The sequence below is a fragment of the Vespula vulgaris genome, chromosome 2 (genome assembly GCF_905475345.1).
Source record: "Vespula vulgaris chromosome 2, iyVesVulg1.1, whole genome shotgun sequence".
In the NCBI taxonomy this organism is placed as follows: Eukaryota; Metazoa; Arthropoda; class Insecta; order Hymenoptera; family Vespidae; genus Vespula; species Vespula vulgaris.
Window position 1 is genome coordinate 12,781,632 of NC_066587.1, and position 22,812 is coordinate 12,804,443.

The 22,812-nt window shown below is 26.4% G+C and overlaps 10 protein-coding genes across 12 annotated transcripts; 5 read left to right on the plus strand and 5 right to left on the minus strand.

The window, feature by feature from the left end:
• Positions 1–65: 65 nt before the first annotated feature.
• On the minus strand, positions 66–1,734 carry LOC127061963 (RPII140-upstream gene protein). 2 transcript variants are annotated; one of them, XM_050989494.1, is made up of 5 exons: positions 1,583–1,734; positions 1,172–1,349; positions 838–1,092; positions 510–758; positions 66–367 (listed from the first exon to the last, which is right to left on the minus strand). In XM_050989494.1, exons 2-5 carry the CDS (start codon positions 1,321–1,323, stop codon positions 244–246), a joined length of 780 nt encoding a protein of 259 aa, XP_050845451.1. In that variant the 5' UTR covers positions 1,324–1,349; positions 1,583–1,734; the 3' UTR covers positions 66–243. The 2 variants fall into 2 exon arrangements, with proteins under 2 accessions (XP_050845451.1, XP_050845450.1); XM_050989493.1 differs by having other exon boundaries at positions 1,460–1,729.
• A 77-nt stretch (positions 1,735–1,811) lies between these two features.
• On the plus strand, positions 1,812–3,793 carry LOC127061961 (tRNA N(3)-methylcytidine methyltransferase METTL2). Its single transcript, XM_050989491.1, has 6 exons — positions 1,812–2,199; positions 2,361–2,513; positions 2,590–2,904; positions 2,971–3,084; positions 3,271–3,443; positions 3,514–3,793. The coding sequence occupies exons 1-6, from the start codon at positions 2,090–2,092 to the stop codon at positions 3,660–3,662; spliced, it is 1,014 nt and encodes a 337-aa protein (XP_050845448.1). The 5' UTR covers positions 1,812–2,089; the 3' UTR covers positions 3,663–3,793.
• Positions 3,794–4,065: 272 nt separating this feature from the next.
• LOC127061959 (protein HID1) lies at positions 4,066–7,680 on the plus strand. Its single transcript, XM_050989487.1, has 12 exons — positions 4,066–4,270; positions 4,541–4,900; positions 5,022–5,075; positions 5,140–5,363; positions 5,454–5,695; positions 5,769–5,999; positions 6,080–6,205; positions 6,288–6,544; positions 6,626–6,869; positions 6,961–7,106; positions 7,183–7,349; positions 7,413–7,680. Exons 1-12 carry the CDS (start codon positions 4,205–4,207, stop codon positions 7,633–7,635), a joined length of 2,340 nt encoding a protein of 779 aa, XP_050845444.1. The 5' UTR covers positions 4,066–4,204; the 3' UTR covers positions 7,636–7,680.
• Positions 7,681–8,116: 436 nt separating this feature from the next.
• On the minus strand, positions 8,117–9,043 carry LOC127061964 (probable 28S ribosomal protein S23, mitochondrial). Its single transcript, XM_050989495.1, has 4 exons — positions 8,859–9,043; positions 8,623–8,784; positions 8,420–8,525; positions 8,117–8,333 (listed from the first exon to the last, which is right to left on the minus strand). Exons 1-4 carry the CDS (start codon positions 8,900–8,902, stop codon positions 8,235–8,237), a joined length of 411 nt encoding a protein of 136 aa, XP_050845452.1. The 5' UTR covers positions 8,903–9,043; the 3' UTR covers positions 8,117–8,234.
• Positions 9,044–9,120: 77 nt separating this feature from the next.
• On the plus strand, positions 9,121–10,717 carry LOC127061962 (deoxyhypusine hydroxylase). Its single transcript, XM_050989492.1, has 3 exons — positions 9,121–9,686; positions 9,794–10,114; positions 10,195–10,717. Exons 1-3 carry the CDS (start codon positions 9,407–9,409, stop codon positions 10,503–10,505), a joined length of 912 nt encoding a protein of 303 aa, XP_050845449.1. The 5' UTR covers positions 9,121–9,406; the 3' UTR covers positions 10,506–10,717.
• Positions 10,718–12,273: 1,556 nt separating this feature from the next.
• Positions 12,274–14,264, plus strand: LOC127072697 (globin). Its single transcript, XM_051013300.1, has 3 exons — positions 12,274–12,713; positions 13,744–13,969; positions 14,069–14,264. Exons 1-3 carry the CDS (start codon positions 12,556–12,558, stop codon positions 14,195–14,197), a joined length of 513 nt encoding a protein of 170 aa, XP_050869257.1. The 5' UTR covers positions 12,274–12,555; the 3' UTR covers positions 14,198–14,264.
• A 158-nt stretch (positions 14,265–14,422) lies between these two features.
• LOC127072692 (E3 ubiquitin-protein ligase NRDP1) lies at positions 14,423–17,346 on the minus strand. Of its 2 annotated transcripts, none has more exons than XM_051013287.1 (3): positions 16,846–17,346; positions 15,883–16,488; positions 14,423–15,782 (listed from the first exon to the last, which is right to left on the minus strand). In XM_051013287.1, exons 1-3 carry the CDS (start codon positions 16,933–16,935, stop codon positions 15,513–15,515), a joined length of 966 nt encoding a protein of 321 aa, XP_050869244.1. In that variant the 5' UTR covers positions 16,936–17,346; the 3' UTR covers positions 14,423–15,512. The 2 variants fall into 2 exon arrangements, with proteins under 2 accessions (XP_050869244.1, XP_050869245.1); XM_051013288.1 differs by having other exon boundaries at positions 15,883–16,470; positions 16,846–17,345.
• Positions 17,347–17,892: 546 nt separating this feature from the next.
• LOC127072699 (probable trafficking protein particle complex subunit 2) lies at positions 17,893–18,800 on the plus strand. The gene is made up of 3 exons (XM_051013302.1): positions 17,893–18,237; positions 18,320–18,553; positions 18,620–18,800. Exons 1-3 carry the CDS (start codon positions 18,148–18,150, stop codon positions 18,716–18,718), a joined length of 423 nt encoding a protein of 140 aa, XP_050869259.1. The 5' UTR covers positions 17,893–18,147; the 3' UTR covers positions 18,719–18,800.
• LOC127072689 (transcription initiation factor TFIID subunit 7) lies at positions 18,706–20,888 on the minus strand. Its single transcript, XM_051013281.1, has 7 exons — positions 20,677–20,888; positions 20,424–20,552; positions 20,227–20,307; positions 19,781–20,147; positions 19,346–19,702; positions 19,116–19,285; positions 18,706–18,923 (listed from the first exon to the last, which is right to left on the minus strand). The coding sequence occupies exons 1-7, from the start codon at positions 20,761–20,763 to the stop codon at positions 18,900–18,902; spliced, it is 1,215 nt and encodes a 404-aa protein (XP_050869238.1). The 5' UTR covers positions 20,764–20,888; the 3' UTR covers positions 18,706–18,899.
• A 348-nt stretch (positions 20,889–21,236) lies between these two features.
• LOC127072698 (microsomal glutathione S-transferase 1-like) lies at positions 21,237–22,040 on the minus strand. The gene is made up of 2 exons (XM_051013301.1): positions 21,797–22,040; positions 21,237–21,650 (listed from the first exon to the last, which is right to left on the minus strand). Exons 1-2 carry the CDS (start codon positions 21,908–21,910, stop codon positions 21,327–21,329), a joined length of 438 nt encoding a protein of 145 aa, XP_050869258.1. The 5' UTR covers positions 21,911–22,040; the 3' UTR covers positions 21,237–21,326.
• Between the last annotated feature and the right edge of the window lie 772 nt (positions 22,041–22,812).

The window sequence follows — 22,812 nt, forward strand, 5'->3', positions numbered from 1 at the left end:
CTTAAAGAAATATGAATTTACTTAACAGTATGTTTATTTTATCAAGTATTAAATAAAAACAAAGATTCACCATGATCAATTATGATTTATTCAATTCGTTATTACTCTATATATTATAGAGTTGAATATTTTGTATATACTGCAATAGTATATTTAAATTCTAAATGATGATTGATGTATGACAATTTAAAAACATTGTTACATTATATTTACATAATATATCTATATATAATTTTTGTTCATTTAATTCTTGGTTTTTTCTTCTATTTTGGATAATTCTCTTTGTATATTTTTATTTTCTTCGTATAATAACTTTGATTCTCCATATTCCTCTTCTAAATGTTTGCCTACTGCTGTTTTAAATACTCTTTAATACAAACATAATGTAATAAATATTCATATGAATCAGCATGATATCATTATAAATTATTGGATTAATAGGTAATTTAATATTTAAATATTAATATTCAAACAAAGTTATAGTGTAAATTGTGATATTAAATACTTACTTATCTCTTTTATAAGACCAGTAACTTTGTATATTCTGAAAATCTTCTAATGTCATCCCTGTTAGCTTAAGGAACAACAAAATAAAAGAACCACCAATACCTCCAAGAACAGCTCCAAAAATCAAACCAACTAATGAACCTTTTAGACCAAGTGATAACTTAAATAAAAATCCAGCAATACCAGCTCCGATCATATAATGTAAGACTGAAGGTTTCCCATAATATGCTGTTAACATCATTCGAATAAATCTGAAATATATTCATTAATAATTCATTGGTAAAACATATCAAACATCACAAATGAATTTGTAATTATAATTAATCTTACTCATAAGTGCCACAAAAAACAGTTAATCTCCAACCAAACATATAAGCACCCTTGGCAAACTGTAACGTAACATTAGTTTGTAATGCTCGCTTTGCATCCAACTGGCTATAAAAACGTGTTGCTTCATTATTTTCTATAAATTTTTCTATAGTTCCTTGTGCATATATTATTCCACCCACAACTATGCCAACCAAAGTTGCAGTACTACTGAAGTTAATCAAGCTTTGTAGTTCTTTGCTGATAGGTTCATATTCACTACACATAATAATCAGTATAAATTTATATTTCTTGATTGACCACTGTTAATAATTTTAAAAAATATTAAATGACTTACGTAGAAATAAATATTTTTCTTATCCTTCCCATAGGAGTATCTTCTGTTTCATTAACAATTGGATTTTTAGGTATATCATATTTTCCCAATAAATCTCTCAGTGGGAATATAGCCATAATTAAGGGTCTTCTTATTTTTGCAATATTTAACATATTATCGTTTTTCGAAATTTCCTAGCCTATTCATAAAAATCATACAAATTAAAGGTTAATAAATAGTGCTACTATAACCGTTAATTTCTAGTAATGATGAATTTTATTTTATTTTTAATACAAAATAATACTTTACGGAAAATTATTAAAGCTAAAATAATTGTCGTGTAATTTTAGATACAGAATTTCATCAAAATGAAATGCACTTCTCGTAATAAATGTATTAAATTTTAAAAGGCAGAAATAAACAATAGATAACCATATTTTGTCTTTTAAAACATTATTAATTAATATCCTGGCAGACAAAAAATAAATAACTCCTCTATTTGTTGTAATAATTATTGAGAATTATATGTGTAATTATGCATCAACTATTATTCATTTTCAAATATTAATAAATGATAGAAAACATTCTTTTTTGTAGAAATTTATATACTAGGATTCTCAGAATTACGTATATAGCCTTGAGTGAAACAAAAAACAAAGATGGCGTTTGGGTTTTGTATTCTAGTAGACATATTTGGAATCTGAAAGACAATATGTTTAATTTAGTGTGTTTGTTGTATATACTATAATATTTAGATTTAACAACTTCTATTTATTAAGAAAAAACTGTAACGTCATGATATTATATGAAATATAAAAAAAGTTCATGTTTTATTATAAATAAAAAATTATAATGTTATGTAAATTTTTTTAAAAATACACTACATAACGAAAATAAATATTTTCTCATATTATTACTGCATGTTTATAACATTTAATCATGACTGATTCATCAGAAGTAAAACATGAAGAGACGTTAATACAAAAAAGACCTCAGTTTGGAAACCGCGTTTTATCAAATGATGATGATGTGTTTTGTCATAACGCATGGTAATTATGTTATGGATATTTCTCATTTATTTATAAATATTATTATAATAAGATTTTTTCATATTATGTATCTTTCTATTTATATAATCTAATATTGAACACATAACATTCTTTCTTCTAAGTTTTTTAAACTTGAATGTATAATGATAATATTTTTAAAGGGATAATGTTGCTTGGAATAAGGAACAGGAAGAATTAGCCCAAATCAAAGTAAATGATAATTCCATTGTTACATTATCAATGGAAACATTACTGAAATATGAGAATGAAGCTGATAAATATTGGAATAAATTTTATGGAATTCATAATAATAAGTACATATCAAACCATCTTTTCAATGTTGCATTTAGCATTGATTTATTAAAATATCATTTATTTATAATATTTTAGATTTTTTAAAGATAGACATTGGTTACTCACAGAATTTCCAGAATTAGCTCCTGACACAGTAAAACAGAACTGCATGCAACCAATAAGAGCTATTGTCACAAATGATCATAATAGTGATGAAGAAACATATGCACAAGTTCTTAATACACCATGTATAACTTCAAATAAAATCTTAGAAATTGGTTGTGGTGTAGGAAATACAGTATTTCCAATACTTTTATATAATACAGATCCAAACTTGTTTGTATATTGCTGTGATTTCTCTACAAAAGCAATTGATATATTACAACAAAATCCTGCTTATGATACAACAAGGTTCATAGAATATTATTTAATATTCTTCGAAATATTATACATTTACTAATATTTAATTATTTATAGGTGCAAAGCATTTGTTCTTGATGTAACCCAAGAAGAATGGATAGTACCATTTGAACCTGAAAGTCTTTACATAATTGTCTTGATATTTGTTCTTTCTGCTATACATCCAGATAAGTATGTAAAAATAACTATTTTACTGCATTTAAAGTCAATGAATTTGAATGAATTTTATATATTGAAATGAAAATTAAATTTACATATTGAAAAAAATGAATATAAGTGAAATGTTTGAGTTTGAGTAAATGAGTTTAAGTTTAAACGAATTTATATATTGAAATGAATTTTATTTCATATTTGAAGGATGAAACATGTTGTTAAAAAAATAAATCTCTATCTGAAACCTGGAGGATTAGTTTTGTTTAGAGATTATGGAAGATATGATTTAACACAATTGAGATTTAAGAAAGGTAGTTGTTTATCAGAAAATTTTTATGTTCGTGGAGATGGTACTAGAGTATATTTTTTTACACAAGGTAAACAAAATTTTATAAGAATATTTGAGTATATCTAAATATTTAATTTTGACTTATCAATTGATTTTAGGTGATGTAAGAACATTATTTACTAGTAATGGTTTCATTGAAGAGCAAAATTTAGTTGACAGGAGATTACAAGTAAATCGAGGAAAACAACTAAAAATGTATAGAGTTTGGGTTCAAGGAAAATACCGTAAAAAATATATTGATGCATAAGAATACAGAGATACAGAATTAACCAGAAATAATATTTTATCTATTTTCATTAGTTGATATTCGACATAATTTATCAATAATTTAAATAACATCAGAAAGTAATTAAATAAAAAAAAATAACAACATAGTAAAAAATCTTAACTTTATTTTACATATATTTACAATTATTATTAATCCTTATTGTAACACAAATTTATTTTAGTGTTGTTTTAAGTATGGACTTTCGATGGTCAAAATTTCTTTGAAATTCTTACTTTAAAATTACTTTAAATTTTATTTAATTTAATACTTGAAATATTTCTTTTTAATTTTTATTTGGATGTATATAATATTGACAATTCTGTATTATCATTTGATACTTCTTTTATACGATTGAGAGAGTAAGTTCGCGTAATCGTGTTTAGATGGCATGGTAGTTGCAATATGGCGACGATTCTTCTTATTTAGTCTGTTAGTATACAGACATAGTCCAACGTATACAGATAGATTAATTTCTTCTTATAGTACGGAAAACTGTTATTATTTTATAATACATCAACATTATGGGAAATGCTGATACAAAATTAAATTTCCGTAAAGCCGTTGTCCAATTAACCTCTAAAACACAGGTGACAGCACGTAATATCTTTCTTATGAAATAAATTATAATTTGACGTTTCAATATGTCAAGCGACTATGGGATTTATATTGTATTTTATTTTGATAAGTACTTTTGTAAACAAAAAAGAGAATAACATTTTTATTTTTAAGTATATATTGTTATAAAATCACATGCCCTTTATGTGTGTGTGTGTGTGTGTGTGTGTGTGTGTGTGTGTGTGTGTGTGTGTGTGTGTGTGTGTAGACTGCCTTTTATTTAAAATAGATCTGCATTATAGGTGATTGAAGCATCCAATGATACTTTTTGGGATCAATTTTGGTCTGAAAATGTGACCAATGTGCAAGACATCTTTACTTTAATTCCAGCTTCTGAAATCCGAATTTTAAGAGAAGAAGCACCATCAAATTTAGCGACATTATGTTATAAAGCAGTAGAAAAATTGGTTAAAGCTGTTGATAATAGCTGTAGGACACAAAGAGAACATCAAACAGTTTTGAATTGTTGCCGTTTACTTACACGATTATTACCTTACATTTTTGAAGATCCTGATTGGAAAGGATTCTTTTGGTCTAGTTTACCAGGAAAAGAAGAAGAAGAAAGTATACCATTAGCACATTCTTTGTTAAATGCACTTTGTGTAAGTAAATATTAATAAGTAAATCTAATCTTTAATTATATGTACATCTTTTTCTGTATGTGTTTTTCTGTAATCTATATATATATATTTTTTGATATTATAAATAAATATTTTCTTATAGGATCTACTATTTTGTCCAGATTTTACAGTAGCTGCTAATAGAAAGTCAGGACCTGTAAGTGCATTGCATTTCAATCAGATATTAATTTCTAATTTATTAAATTAAATCTTTTTAATAGGATAAAGCAGAAGAATTACAATCAATAGATAGTTGCGAATATATTTGGGAAGCTGGAGTAGGATTTGCACATTCCCCACCCAGATATTCAATTTTAGATTCAAATCGAACAGAGTTATTGAAATTGTTATTAACATGCTTTAGTGAAACCATGTACAATCCTCCAATGGATTTATCAATCACACCAAATAAATGGATTCAACGCTTAACCAGTGCTGAAAATAGGTACAATCTTTAAGAATTATAATATTAGAGAGTCTGATAATTTTGATTGTTATACAACTTTTTGTGTTTATAATTACTTTTTTCTAATAGACATGCTTTGCCTATGTTCACATCACTCTTAAATACAGTATGCGCTTATGATCCAGTTGGACTTGGAGTACCTTACAATCACCTTTTATTTACTGATTCTTTGGAGCCACTAGTAGATGTTGCTTTGCAGATTCTTATAGTCACTTTAGATCATGATACATCTGGTGAAATTCCAGCAGAAGAGGGTTCACTTGGAGATAATCTTTTTATTAATTATTTGAGTCGTATTCATCGTGATGAAGGTAGTTATTATGAATTGTTATATTTATTTTCTAAAATGTTTAATATTTTTTATTAAGTATTTCTTCTTTGCAGATTTTCAATTTGTATTAAAAGGAATCACTAGATTATTAAATAATCCATTAATGCAAACATATCTACCTAATTCAACAAAAAAAGTACATTTTCATCAAGAGTTATTAGTTTTCTTTTGGAAGATGTGTGATTATAATAAAAAATTTTTATATTATGTACTTAAAAGTTCAGATGTACTCGAGGTATTAGTTCCCATACTTTATCATCTCAACGATTCTCGCGCAGATCAATGTAAATATCAATAACTATTATGTGTTATATTATTTATATTATTAAATTTACTATTTAGTTGATAATATCTTATATTGTAGCACGTGTTGGGTTAATGCACATAGGTGTATTTATTTTGCTTTTGTTAAGTGGAGAACGTAATTTTGGAGTTAGACTGAATAAACCATATACTGCTACAGTACCTATGGACATTCCAGTATTTACAGGTAAAGTAACTTAAATCTACTTTCTTGGAATTTAAAAAATATATAGAACTATTAAAATTTAATACTTTTTTTTTTTACATAGGCACTCATGCTGACCTACTAGTAACAGTTTTTCATAAAATTATTACAACAGGACATCAAAGATTACAACCATTGTTTGACTGTCTTCTTACAATTTTAGTAAATGTTTCTCCTTACCTTAAAACTCTTTCTATGGTGGCCAGTACTAAATTACTACATTTACTCGAAGCATTTAGTACACCATGGTTCTTATTTTCTGCACCTACTAATCATCATTTAGTATTTTTTCTTTTAGAAATTTTTAATAATATAATTCAGGTAATTTTATTATATATTGTATACAAACATTTTTTGTACACCTGTAATTTTAATAACTCAGTTTATCGTTTGTATTGTTAGTATCAATTTGATGGAAATAGTAATCTGGTTTATACGATAATACGTAAGAGACAAGTATTCTATGCATTAGCAAACTTACCAAGCGATTGTAATACGATTGCTAAGTCTCTTAGTAAAAGACAACAACGACATGTACCAACAAGTACATATAATGAAAATACTAGTGAAACTGCAATGGAAGGATCTCATCCTGCTCAGCCTGCAGAACCAGGAACTTTGAAAGCTTCTTTATTGGAAACACCAGGTAATAATTGTGAGAATACATATCTATAAAAAGTTATAAATAAAAATATAAATTTTTTATATACATAAGTTTTTTTTTTTAAACTTTGTAGGTATAGAGAAGATGACAGAAAAAGAATCAGCACATCCATTAAGTCCTTCAGTGAATGTAGATATTGGAAAAACTAATAATCTTCAGAATTCCTTAGATAATGCAACTGATACAGCTACATCAAATAAATCAAATTCTATAATACCAGTATGTATATATTTTTATATTTGTATATAAATATATATGTAATATCACATATACACAATAATAAATTCACATTCAGAAAGGAGGAATCAGAGTAGCTGAGCAGACAAATATATCTAGCAATACCAACCAATGGGTTCCTTCTAGTGAGTGGGTATATCAATGGAAAAGTAAACTTCCATTACAAACTATTATGCGATTATTACAAGTTCTTGTTCCTCAAGTAGAAAAAATATGTATTGACAAGTATGTATTCATTGATGTTTTCTATAAAACCTAAGCACCATATTAAGTGATCAATCTTCACAGGGGTTTAACAGATGAGAGTGAAATTTTAAAATTTTTACAACATGGTACATTAGTGGGACTTTTGCCAGTTCCACATCCTATTCTCATTAGAAGATACCAAGCTAATGCTGGGACAACTGCTTGGTTTAGAACTTATATGTGGGGAGTAATATACCTTAGAAATGTTGAACCACCCATTTGGTATGATACAGATGTCAAATTATTTGAAATACAAAGAGTCTAAATATTATGTGTCTAAAGATATAAATCAGTTTACAATAATTAGCAACTTGCATTATTATTTACATAAAATATTTATATTGCAAACGTAATATATACTACTACTTAAAATTAATTTATTCAATGCAATTTTAATATTTTGCATTGTATTTAATAAAAAAAAAATAATAAATGCAAACATTTTTATAGATATAGGTTTTACTAACAAAAAAAATGGCGCAAATATTTTCTTATGTAATTTCATCAATCAAGCATTTGACTGTATGATGTAATTTATTATTTATATCATAATTAATATTTGTCATTGTGTCTACATTTTTATATAATCATATATTGTAATATCAATGGAAATATTCATTTTATTTGCTTTTTTTATTTAAAGTATATTGATGCTTTTAATAAAATTATAAATTAATATCATAACACAGTTATGATATTATACAGGTGTCTATACAAAATTAATGTTCATCTTTATATACAATACATTGTGTTTCATATACTTTATTATAATATACATATTTATATACAAATAAGATCAATTATTGCCTTTGATGAAATAGTAAATACCATGAGTGTATTATATATTAATTAAAAATAAAATGTCTATATATCATACCATATATTATTCTTTTTATCTTCTATGTTTGTTGATTTAATTTTTTCTAAAGCTTGTTCATAAGCTGCTTCATCAGGCAAATCGAGCTATAAACAAAGTTTTATTGTTCAAGTCCAAATGTTCTAATAATTATTTGATGTTAATTAAAAATATTTTTATTCATACTAATTACCATTTTTAATTCATTATATGTATCAAGAAATTTCTTTGTTTGTGATAGATATTTTGTATTTTTTAAGTTCATTATATCTAGATTTTTGTAATCTTTGTGAAATCGTCTATAAAATAGAAATATTTAAAATTATATTAATAAAAGCTTTTAATAAATCTATATATTTATATTTAATAAATTTATATTATTGTATAACTTCTTACGCGCGTATAATGTCTTCCTTATAATAGATTGGTCTTATTGGTACATATGGTGTAACTCTATCATATTTTGGTTCATATTTGGGTGGAAATCTTTCATATATAGTATACCACAGTGGTTTTTCTAAGTCAGTCATTGACCCTCCACGTATTAATGATGATATTCTATAACAATAATAAAAATAAACAAAAGCTTATGGATAAACATAATTAACTTATAATAAAATTTCAGATCTTACCTCGTATAAATAGTTCCGACTTTTTCCACTCTTGTTTGAGCCATTATGCTTAATAACTTAAGATATTACTACTTAACAATTTAATACAATATCCTGTAATTAACGAATATACATACATTCTTATGCTACATGCTTGAGTATTTGCAAATGCTTCTAAGAACGTTATAGGTTATGTTATAAAGCGCTATCTAGTATTATATAACAGAGACAATGTGACCAATAAGAGCATACTTTTTCTCCTACCGCAAAAAAATACATAGGTTAACTAAAATTTCTAAGACAAATTCGAATTAGTATGAGTTCATATCACGTCATATTTGAATAACATGAAGATTTTCTAAAACTATAAGCAAATGTGAAATGTTTAGTAATTGAAACTTATAAAAAATGATTAAAGAGAAATGATTTCTCGATTAAGTGATTGGTTGAGTTATTAAAAGATCATATATTTATTATATTTTTTTCTTATATAGTTTTTAAATCATTAATAAATAATTGATAATTATTCACTATATTATTCACTATACATATTAATTTACTGAAGAAAAATGCCAAATATCAGTGAAAAAGAAATAGTGGCTATAGGTAATGTTTTAAACGATGAAGGTAGACCGCTTAAGGAAAGGTTTCGTGCATTATTTACTTTGAAAAATATTGGAGGTTCAATAGCTATTGAACAAATACGGGAAGGCTTTAAAGATAAATCTGCATTATTAAAACATGAACTTGCATATTGTCTTGGTCAAATGCAGGATCCTTTAGCAATATCTATTTTAATTGAAGTATTAAAAGATGATAAACAGGAACCTATGGTCCGTCATGAAGCAGGTATACATTTTTATTAATACAAGTTAATATCAAATGCAATATATAATTATTATTGCATTCATAAAAACATAATAACTGTTTTTTAATTTTTGTTGTTTTTTAATCAGGAGAAGCATTGGGTGCTATTGGAGATATGTCAGTTATACCATTATTAGATCAGTATAGTAAAAGTCTTATACCTGAAATTGCAGAAACATGTGAATTAGCCTTGAAACGCTTAAAATGGTTACAATCAAACGATTGTGAAGAAAATTTATTAAAAAGTCCATATATGTCTATTGATCCTGCTCCGCCAGCAGAAACCACTGATGTTCATAATCTAAAGAAAACATTACTAGATGAAAATAAATCATTATTTGATAGATATCGTGCGATGTTTGCTTTAAGAAATTTGCAAACACCAGAGAGCATCCTTGCTCTCAGTGAAGGTAAACAGGAATAAATATTTGATATATGCTTATCATATAATAACTGTTTTTAATAAATATACTATAATTTTTTTCTGTAGGATTAAAAGCAGGTAGTGCTTTATTTAGACATGAAATTGCATTTGTTCTTGGTCAACTCCAAGAAGAAATTTCCATACCTTATTTACAAGCTTCTCTTGAAGATATAGAAGAAAATGAAATGGTACGTCATGAATGTGCAGAAGCATTAGGAGCTATTGCTACTCCTGATTGTCTCCAAATTTTAAATCAATACCTTCAAGATAGTAAGCAGGTTGTGAGAGAAAGTTGTGTCATTGCTCTAGATATGTGTGAATATGAAAACAGTTTAGAATTTCAATATGCTAATACACTGACAAAAATTAAAGCATAGAACATGAACATTAAATCATAAATTATGGTTGATGTTCTTCTATCTTCTGGATAATAAAAAATGCTTTGCTTTGCAGAAAAATCCATATTACATAAGAAATAAGTAAAATACTACATCTTACATATTTTGTACTTATGTATATAATGAGAATTTATATCATGTAATAAAGATATAATTATTCATATGACAAATAAATGAAATGAAGAATAAAATAGTATTATAATTCATTGTGAAATAAAAATATATAAATACTAAGAATTCAGAGAAATTCTAATTTCAATTGATTTCTTTAAACAAAAAAAAAATATTTTCTAGAAATAAATAGATTCAATATTTTCCATATGTATAGATATTTAAGAAGTTTTAATCATTTGATATCGATTTCGTTTTAAAGATAAACGACTATCTTAATATATAAATAGTACATTATGTGTGATAAAATAACAAATAGTGGACAAGTAATTGAACAAATAAGATATAAAGATACAAGAAGTTTAAGGAAAATTTAGAAAATAGTGAATATTGATATTATATATTGAATGAATCTGCCTTTTGTACTGTGTAAATATTTTATATTTCATTAAGGTAAATAATATATTTATGGTAGTTTAATTAATTATAACATTCAGAGATAATTTCATAATTATCCTGAATATGCCAACTATTCTGAAGATTTAACGAATTTCAGATTTTGTGTAAAAATCAAAGGTTAAGCAAAAGTTTGCAACTAAATGCACTATCATAAGTATTTTGTTTACTTTAATTATTACAATAAATCTTTACAAAATAAATATCTATTATCATACATTGCTATAATTCATGATAATTCAATATTAAATACTAGCTATATCAAAAATAGGATTAAATAAATGGAAATATTATTTTTAAAACTTCATAGCTGATTTATCAAAAACTCTTATAGAAGAATTACCTAATATAATAAGAACTGAATGTATCATAATTCAAGTAAACTATTTTGATTGTTTACTCAACAGAATAATATATTTGACAAAGAAATATTTTGAAAAATGCTGGAAAAATGAAACATACAGGAATTGGAAAAGTATCTAACAAGAATAAAACGGTAAGTTCATATGTTCTAGCAGATAGATTTTAAAAAGGTCTATAGCATGAAATTTTATCTCATAAGAGCATAAAAGCATTACTTAAAAATTTGCAATTTAAATTGAACAACCAGACTCTTTGGACTGTCGCTAATGTATTGGTCAAGTAAACAACGTTATTGGAAATATCATAGAGTTGTGTGGTCAAATATGGGAGTAGATACGTATCCAGTTTTTATATGTCAAAAATAATATCTTATTCCATTAGTTCATTCCATTAGTTTATTCCATTAGTTCAAGTGAATATTATTTCTAATATAATTAAGGTAATCTCTCTAAACGTGTTAATTGTTCTATCTCGTTATATGTATTAGTTTGTTACATCGTTCTAAATGTAATGAAAAAGAAAGAGAAAAAGAGAAAAAAATATAGATAAATGCGTAAGACATAAAACAGAAAGACGGGACTCTGTTGGTAGGAGCAGTACGACAACCTTGTGAGGGGTAAGGAAATAACCGGTAATATGTCGGAAGGCGGGCCACAGTTGAACGGACCTATACCAGTGAAAGAGTACCGCCTATTTATAACGAAAGAACGTGTACCTTGTAGCTTAGCCATTTTAGAGATCAAGCGAATTGAATGAAAGTACGCCGTCGCGTGGCACGTGATATATCATAGAAAATTATATAAAGACTAGTGTGATCCGAATGAAGCGTTTAGTCTGTTGCTGTCTTTGATACGGAGTAGTTGGATACAGATCGTTGATCGATAGATTATAACTGCGCGAACTTCCATTTATATTTTTTAAATCATTTTATTAAATATTACATTTTAGTAAAAATTGTAAAAAACAGATTTATGCAAATTTGTTATATGCAATTATAGTTTTAATCGGATAACTCGTTTTAATTAAAAAAATATATATATATAAACAGAATTTTTTATATGAAAAATTGTAATATTTTTTTTTAAATTTAATATATAAAATGACGGGAATATTTAATCGTTTTTTCGGATTTTGGACAAATGACTCTAAAATTGACGAAGCTACAGGACTTACGGAAAGACAAAAGAGACTTGTACAGAATACGTGGGCTATTATAAAGAAAGATCAAGTTGCATCCGGCTGTGCTGTAATGTTGGCGTAAGTATTTTTTTCCACGTTGTTATACTTCAATATTTGAATATAATTCGCGTATTATAGTTAAAAAAAAATTAAATAAAATTGAAAAGTTATTATTTTTAATTTATATAAATTTATAGTAATGATATTAATCTATCATTATGCAATCACATATTGAAAAAAGGATAAAATATGTATAAGGTATATTTTTAAATAAAATCAATTTCATTATTGCTTGTTGTTAATAAATGTATAATAAATCAAATATTAGCTGCGCTTTAACAAATATATGATTTTATTACATTTGATTAAGATCGATGTTTAACAAGAAAATCGATCTCAACCCACTTACATGCATATGTTTGATTAATGTATTACCATTTGAAATTATACGGCAAATTTATAATATTAAATATTAAATAGCATCATAAAGATATTTATCATTGAAATTCAATATGTTCCATGACGCAATTATTCTTGAAAAAAATCAAAGTTCAAAATGTTATATCAATACTTCTTAACTTATCGAGATATTATAACTTATCACGAATTTGTCTTATCATTAATTTAAAATTGATATAAAGTCTACGTACGTGGATAAGAAAATTGAAATCAATCGAAAATAATCATCAATTAAATAAATATAATAATTATAGATCATATATATAATTAGAAATGACATATCCTTAAACAGGTCAACACCTGCAATAATCTTTATTCACGATATGTTAACATCTTTAGAATTAATACACTGCACGCATTTTGCAGCGATTATAAATTAATAAAAAGAACATCGGGAAGCAAAGCACGTTTGTAATGTTTCATGAACGCAAGGAGACTATTTTATCAGTGACCAATATCTACGCATCGATCGATACCAACACCTTATATTCGCACAAACAATGTGATAAATATTAATCTGTAAAATAAGAGAATTATAACTAAGTTTATATTAATTAAGTTTGATTTGCGATGTGGAATTAAAAATAACATGTTTTGAACGTTATTGAATTCGAATGCAGATTTATTGCGTATTATTTTTTGCTTGCAGCTATTTCAAGAAATATCCGGAACATCAGCGAAGTTTCCCGGCATTCAAAGATATGCCAATAGATCAACTAAATAATAATAAAAAATTTCAAGCTCATTGCGCAGGTATAATAGCTACAATAAGTACCGTCATTGACTCTTTACAAGATGCTGAACTATTAGTAGCAAACATAGTTGTTTTTGCCGAAAGACATAGGAAACGTGGTCAGACGATAAAGTCGTTTGAGGTATATACGCTTGTTTATTATAAACTTATTAAAAAAAAAAAAAAAAACGAGATCGCGATTTTTTTTCATTTTTATGTAATTAATATTTCGATTGTACAGGATTTAAAGCCGGTAATAGCGGAAGTTCTTCGAGAAGCTTTAGGAAAACAGTTCACTTTGGAAGTAGAGGAAGCATGGAATAAAACACTGGACGTTTTCTTTTCGAAAATATATGAAGTTTTGGGTTAAAAGGAAATTTTTCTTTTAAAGCAAAAAATATTATATATTTTTAATATTATAAAAAAATATTACATTCCTTGCATGCGTTTTATGGAAGTTTATATATCTAACGAAACTTTCCTGAAATATATATATATATATATACACGCACACGCACACGCGCGCACACACACACATAAATAAACCGCATTTTAAGATTTTAATCTGTCGGGATTTAATTTATAACGAGATGAATTGTTATTTAAAAAATCATGTTTATTAACTTTCTTTATCCATTTTCTGTTGCATTCTTGGTGAATATAAAATTACAATAGTTTATCTCTGATCAGTCATTCATGCTTATAAATTAGATATAATAATCTGTAACATTGATTAATTACAAAAACAATAAAAGATTATTTGTCTAATTGTAAGAGCAGTTATAAGATTACTATCGCTTTATTTTACAGTCTGCTATTAATGACAGTCAAGAAAAATTGATAAGGTTTTATGCATCATGAATCACTTTCATTACATGTGTTACTTGTATGAAATTTTAAATAAATTAGTTTTTTGTGCTTATGATTATACAAAGTAGTGTTGAAGATGCTGGAAAGCATTAAACCACTGTTTAATTGTCTAATACTGTATAATGTCCTGATCATTTCATAATCATTAGCAATGATTTTACTATAATTTATAAGACCAATGTATACATTGTATATTCAGAGATCGTTTCTTGTTTCTTAAGAACACATTGAGCGCTTATTAATAGTAAATATTATATCATTACAATCTATGCATTATTTTTTACATTTTTTAAAGTTATCGTAATAAAACACTTAAAAAAGCCTAAAATATTCAAAAAATTTCCTGAAATAGATGATAAATAATCCATTACAGATGAATTAAAAAGATCTTTAAAGCAAAATCTTATAATAATAAATTTGGAATATTATAATAATCCTATTAAAATCCTATAATAATAAATTTGGAATCGTTTGCTATTCATCAAATAATCTCAGGAACTTTTCCAACAAATTAATATATCATATCACAGTATAACAATCAGACATTTAATTAGATTTTGTATGTGGCAATTGTGTCTGTACATTCACGTATCACAAAAGTTATGGATTAATCGGTTTTTACTATTTCTGCAAATTGCAGTTTGTGGGAAACATTAATACACCCAAACCTCTTAAAATGTGCACACAGGCATAAAGCTAATATGTATGCATCATTGGGGAATCATAGCAAACATCAACTGGATACACTCAACTTGTTGAAGTTCATTTTTGTTCCTAAAAGCACCTTGATATTTGATGGCTCTTCATATGTTTATTTATTCAATACCATGAGCAAAAATCATCACTAAACCAGGCTCAATGATCATATCTTCTGGCATGTGCGTATTATCGCAATGAAGAACTAAAACAGCTTGCTTCCCAGGCACTCTCTTGCATATGTAATATTCATATTGTCTTCTTGAATTTTGTCTAGTTTCCAAAGAATTTAAACCTGATGGCCATTTTCTTTCATGACAATTTTCCATTAGTTCATCGATGATGTGAGGTGGACAATGATTTTCGGACAATGTTCTCTTGACCATTATCTACAAAATAGTATACAATATGTCTTAAATAACTGCATATCAGAAAGTTGTTCAGATGATTTCTCTATCGGTTATAATAGAATAGAATATAATACAATACCTGCAATGATTCATCTGGCGTTGAGATCATCCCTCCCCATCTGGTAACTCTAGCACGAGGAAGAGTTGCAGACCATCTTACTACTTCGTCTCTTTCCATTTGATCAGCAATAGCTCTCATCGCTGGATTCGATACTCTTAATGCTTTCATAAAATCTTTTAATAAGTGTATTTCTCGTTTATGTTCGTTTATTTGAAGTTGTTGTTCACCTAAATCTCTTTTCATATCAGCTAGTTTTTGCTGCTGAGACTGTATTAAACTTCTAAGTTCTCTTACACAATTATGATCTTTTAATTCATCTTTTGGAATAATGAGATTACAACCTTGTTCGCATAACGTTGGTCTTTTGGGATTATATTCACACTGTTCTAAATGTGTTCCTAAACTATCCAATTTGATGCTTACTTGACATCCATACACAATGTTATCACAAGTGATACATAAACGAGCCAATAAATTTCGAAGAATTCTTGGAACTGCTCTCAATTGTGCAGAGGTAATGGGAGTACGATCCAAAGGGCAAGTCGGTTGTCTGTTTATCCATTCGTTGATACATGAACGACAGAAAGCATGTTCACATACAGGAGCCTGTAACATATTCCTCACCTGCCAGTCCTCATAAGCTTATAAAACTATACTGCAAAACTGCTACTTCTTTTCATTGGAAATGGTATATAAAATAATAATTGTTTACAAAGAGAATTATATTTTACCATCAGAATAATTTAAAAAAAAAAGAAAAGTAAAAAGAAAAAAAAAGTTATTCACAAATTAAATTTACTGAATGAAACAAAAAGACAATGATGGTTTATTCAATTGATAAATATAACAAACACAATATTATGTTAGAACGTAAATGAATACATAAATGTACATACAAAGCGAGGTTAGTCATGGCAGTTCGCAATTAGATACATTTCATAAAGGTATTAAAGAAATTTATAAGAGAAATTCTAACAATACCTGGACAGGATCTTCGAGAACACCGGAGCAAATCGGACAAACGAGTTCTTCGTCCACATCTCCTTGAAATCGGTTCACATCGAACCCCATAACGCGCAACTTTGTGCCTTTTTAGCTAACTAGGTATTACGCCTTTTCCGATACTTCGTTCGATATTTCGCATAAACCGGACGAAGATCGTTCGTCCCTCTCGAACTTCGGTTTCGATGGCACAGATCGACGAGAAAGCTCAAATATACAATATATGTGTATACATGTACATGTTCATATACATATACGTATGTATGTATATACCGTTACTTTTGAAGAGACGAGACAAGCTGTCCGTTGCAAATATTTTGTACGAGAACCAATTAACAATTGGCAATGATCACGTTGCACCGAAAAATGAAGAATTACGATACGCGATATAAGTGTGTATATACGATACAAACGTTAATATACGGTACAAATGTGTATACACGATACAAGCATGAATATACGATACAAGTATATATACACGATACAAGCGCACCCTTTTGTATCACGATAGACAATTTTTAATCGGCAAAAGAACGATTTTTTAATTTTACTTATTTACGATTAAACCTCAATTTCAAATTAGACCTTCATTTTTTCTAATATTTAATTAATCATAATTTTCAATCACGAAAAAAACTTTATATAAGGCTTATATATTTATACATTTTGAAATAAGTAAGTATATATACATGAATAAAACAAAAGAAAATTGTAATCGTGACAAATTAATCGGATCACTATTTTATAATTAATTTATTTGTATCGTAACATAAAAATTATAAAAAATTATATATTCTTAATTTTCTTTCTTTCTTTTCTTAAGTAATCTATTTCAAGTTTTTATTTTAATATTGTTTATATCGGAGAAATTTATAATTATAAATATTAAACTCTGAATTTTTTGATTTTTGGATTCTATTAGCATACAGTAACAAGTTTTAGCAACGAATATTCTGGACGAGAATTCATTCGAACAATTTAGGTCACAAAAAATGAAAGCATTTAGTTCGAGAAAGTGAGGGCGCTGCATCAATCGGTTACCTTCAGTTTTTCAGTGATATCTCTTCATTGATATCCAGCTGAGGTTCTCTTAATTTTTCCTAAGTGATTCTCCATTCGTTTCTATTTTTATTCGTTTGTACCGTACTCTGTATTATAATATAATAGAATAGAATATTTTTTGATATTTATTACTATTTAACTAAATATATCCAAGATATTGAATACAAAAAGATTGCAAAAAAGATATTAAGATTACAAATGTAAATAAAAGAATAAATTATGACAGCAAATTATTATTTTGCCATTGTTGGACATGCTGATAATCCATTATTTGAAATAGAATTTAATAGTTCTACTAAAGATGCAAAGGTTTGTTTATTATCCCAATAGATTTACATTTTTTGAATTGTATATCATAGAAAAATATTTAATTAATTCTATGTTATAATAGAAAGAAGATCACACACATTTGAGCCAATTTATAGCTCATGCAGCACTTGATCTTGTAGATGAACATACATGGAAAACAACAAATATGCATTTTAAAGTTGTAGATAAATTTAACCAATGGTTTGTAAGCGCATTTGTAACAGCGACTCATATACGATTTGTTATGGTACATGACAGTAAAAATGAAGATGGAATAAAAAATTTCTTCAATGAAATGTATGAGACGTACATAAAGGTAATATGCAGTTTGTGTTCTTAACAATCTTTTATAAGATTGTAAAATCATTGTTATTTGTTTCAGTATTCTATGAATCCTTTTTATAAACTAAATACACCTATTAAATCTGTTGGTTTCGAGAAAAAGGCACAGTTATATGGCAAAAAATATTTATCTTCATAATGATTTTTTATTATTATGATAACAATAGTTCATTTTTTATATTTTCAATTTATATTATTTAAATACAATATATATCCTCTTATTTTAATATTATTTAGGAATCCTCAATACTTAAACAATAATTCTTCAATTTTGTTCATTAAACTTTAATGAATGGTGATATTGTAGAAGTAGTTTAATTTTATTCCAATTCCAAGTCTTGAATCTAGAAGTTAGTATAATATATCGAATTACAAATGATTATTCAAAGCCATTATTTTCAGTTAAAAAAAATTTTAAGCAGATTGAGGGTTTTCAAAACTACCCTTTGAAAACAGAAATCTTTGTATCTTCAAATATAAAAAAATAAAGTGGTAGTTTATCTATAAACACTATGAACAATATAATTATTAATTACCTCTTGCACTTTCTGCATTTCTTGAGTTAATAAATTATCTAAAATTTCTTGAAATCTTTGTCTAAGTTTAACATTCTCAATATTTGCAATTTCAATCTCCTGCTGCTGCCTTCGTTGGCGCAATTCTGCTAATTCAGCATGAAGTGTGGCAAGTCTTGTTTGCAATGAATCTAAAATAATACATAAACCAGCTTATTTCCATGTGTATAACATACATTTAATATAATTACCTTTAGGCGTAGAAATAGATGGTGATTCTGAAAAATGATCAGGAATAATATATTCTGAGTGAAACTGTTCTAATTTTGGCACTTTTGATTCTGCTGTATCTGTCGGTTTTTCTCCATCTACCTCAGAGTTGTTCTCATTTTGGAACATTTCCTTGCTAAATTCTGTTACAAGACCACAACTCGTAGTTGCATTATTACTCGATCGCTCTGAATAAGCAGCCTGCATGGAATTAGAGTCAGATGCTCTACTATCACCGGACAACCTACTATTTTCATCAAGTTCCATCACATTTATATTTGCTTCTTCATCATCATCTTCGCTATCACTTACAGGTTCACCAAATATATCATGTTCAGCTATAAATAAAATAATCACATAATATAATTAAATTAATTAAATAGAACAGAATTGATTAAATTAAATAGAATACTTACCAACATCTAAACTTTGTGATGTGTTACCACTAATATTATCTCTTCTAGATTTGACTGTTCCAGATGATGATACTTTACTTGGTTTCGATTGATCTTCATCTTCACATATTACTTCCCATTTTACATTGACAGCATCATTATCAACTCTTAACAATCTTTTTACTTCTTTTTCTATTTCTGGCGCTTCTACATATTTTTTTTTTAAAGTTTTCCTGAATCTTCTACGTCTTACATTCTTTGTAGGTGGAGTTACACCATGCGGCCATAAAAATTTTTTATCAACCTTATTTGGGTCTTTTTTCTTTTGTCTCATAGGTGATTCTTCATCTGTAGTAGTATGGTCATCCTCCTCTTTGCATATCAACATCTATTTATAATAATAATAATATTACTTTATTGTTTGTAAATTTATTTGCTTAATATTACTATTGAATATATCATATTACCTGACATATATCAGCTGTTTTATAAAAACTCTTATTATCGATTGTTTTTAAAGATTCTACAATTGTAGGCAAATCTACTACCTAAAAAAAATAAAGAAGAACAAAAAACAGAATTATTTTTGTGTTAAGAGCTATGGAGAGAAGGAAAAATATATACTTTATATTTTTTGGAGTAATAATTAAGGAATATTAAATACCTTAGCATGTAGCAACCAATGATCTAATCTCACTTCACCATATCGCATATCATTTTCTAATTTTATATTAAGTCTATCTTTTAAAGGAGCTCCACTTCTCAATGTATCTCTTAAGACTTTTGCTGAATCCTAAAGTTTTCATATATATGTATATATGTGTGTGTGTACGTATGTGTATTTTATAACGATTTCTTAAAGGATTTGCTAATAATTAACTATATATAGCATATTTTTAGGTTAGAAAGAAACTTACCACTGGCAGTCTTAAAATAAATTGACTTTCTAATTCTACTTGTGGTTCCCCACGGCTTTTATAATCCGTATTTGGATGTCGATTCATTTTGATTTCAATTACAGTATCAAATTGAAAGAGTTTAAATAGTATATAATTAATGTAAAAAACTTACAAATGCAACAACTGACAGACACGCAAATGCACTAACTAGTTTTTGATGATAGCGTGTTATTTACTCTTACGTGATAGAGGGCGATACTATAGCATGCAATTATACAGTTTAAAAAAATAAAGATACTTTTTTCCAATCTTTTTTATTTTTATTATATAATTGAAAAAAATAATTTTTTCAGGTTGTTTAAATCATGATAAAAAATTTATTTCATTGATTCAAAAATAATAATACATTATCAATAAACAATATATAAACCATTATTAAACCAAAATAAAAAATAAACCATTATTACAATTATAGAAATACCAAATTACAATTATAAAATATGTATATATACCACAATTATATCTATAAAATATACTAATGTATCAAAACTACATTTATAAGAAATATATAACTGATACATCATTTAATAAAGTATATTTTAACTATAGAAAGAAATATAGAATTTTGGTATTAATGTAAACATTTCATTTTAAATATTTTAAACAGTTTACAAATAATATAATAAAGAAGTAAAAGCTTCATAGCCCATAATACAATAACCAAAAAAGAAAGACAAAAATCTAGCAGGTTGCTGTGGAAAAACAGCATAAACCAAAGTATGTATAATTCTAGAAATTACAAAAGTTCTTATTAAAATTCCAGCCAACCAAATAGATGGACCTGTTGTTAGCCAAATATAGGTGATTATAAACCAAGGAAGAACATTTTCAAGATCATTAAGATGATTTCTTCGTACACGTTCTATATCTGCATCATCATAAAGCACTTTAGCTTTTTTTAAAAATGTTGTATCATCAGGATTTGCAAATATCTTAAAAAATATTAAAATTTAATTAGTTTTTGTAGTATTAATTATAATATTATTAGGATATTAGCAAAAAAGATGATGGATAAAAGCAAGATATTATAATGAAATGATAAAATTAGGAATAAAATGTTCAATCAATTTTACAGTACCTTTTTTGTAAATCTATGACGTGCAGTTAGGATTACCATTGCCAGCATTTTTAAAACTAATACACTACTCCAAAATCCAAATACTTTCATAATTTCTGTATTTATCGCAGCCATGATATTTAAATCCTTTCTCTATAATATTTAATGAATATTACTAGTTTTTAAAACAATATTATACGTTCTATACACTGCGAATGTGAACATGAGATTGCGAAATATTTCACGTTTTTATATGTATATAAAACGTAGATATTTTATATATATATATATATATATATATATATATATATATATATATATATATATATATACACACACACACATATGTTTCTATCCGACGATAATTACTCAATAGAGTAATATAACTATAAGATTAAATTCATAAATATTTACACTGTGAATTCAAAGTTTTTGTGAGAACTTTGAAAAAACAATATGAATTAATAATTCATCAGTATCTGCAATGTCAATTTGTATTTTATCTCTCATTCATCTATCTCGTAAATAACTTTCTAGGGGAAAGATAAAATATGAAATGTTTTTTGAAAGTCTCATCAAATAATTATAATCATATTTCATATTCGTTTAATTGTCATTATATATATATATTTGATTTTGAATACATAAGCGATAACATAAATATTCCTTTCAAAATTTTCCATTAATATGTATAAGTTCAAGTATCTAGGAATAACTAGAATTAATTATTACTATTTTAATACCAGTAGCCAATGAAAACAATATTATTAAGTACAGTCAATAGTTTTATTTATTTAGTTTATATGGAAGAAAGAAACAAGTTTTTTTTTCTTTCCTAAAATTAATGAAAATACTTTCACATTTTCGGTTGCTATTGTAAATATTTCATGTAAAATATTATATTCATCCTTTTGATTGATCAAACGAATAATTGAATTTTTTCATTGGTTGAAAAAGTGTTTTTCGAAAGGAAAATTTTGATTGGCTATTGCTATTCGAGACGCGTTACATTAAGATTCGCCTAAATAAATGTTGAT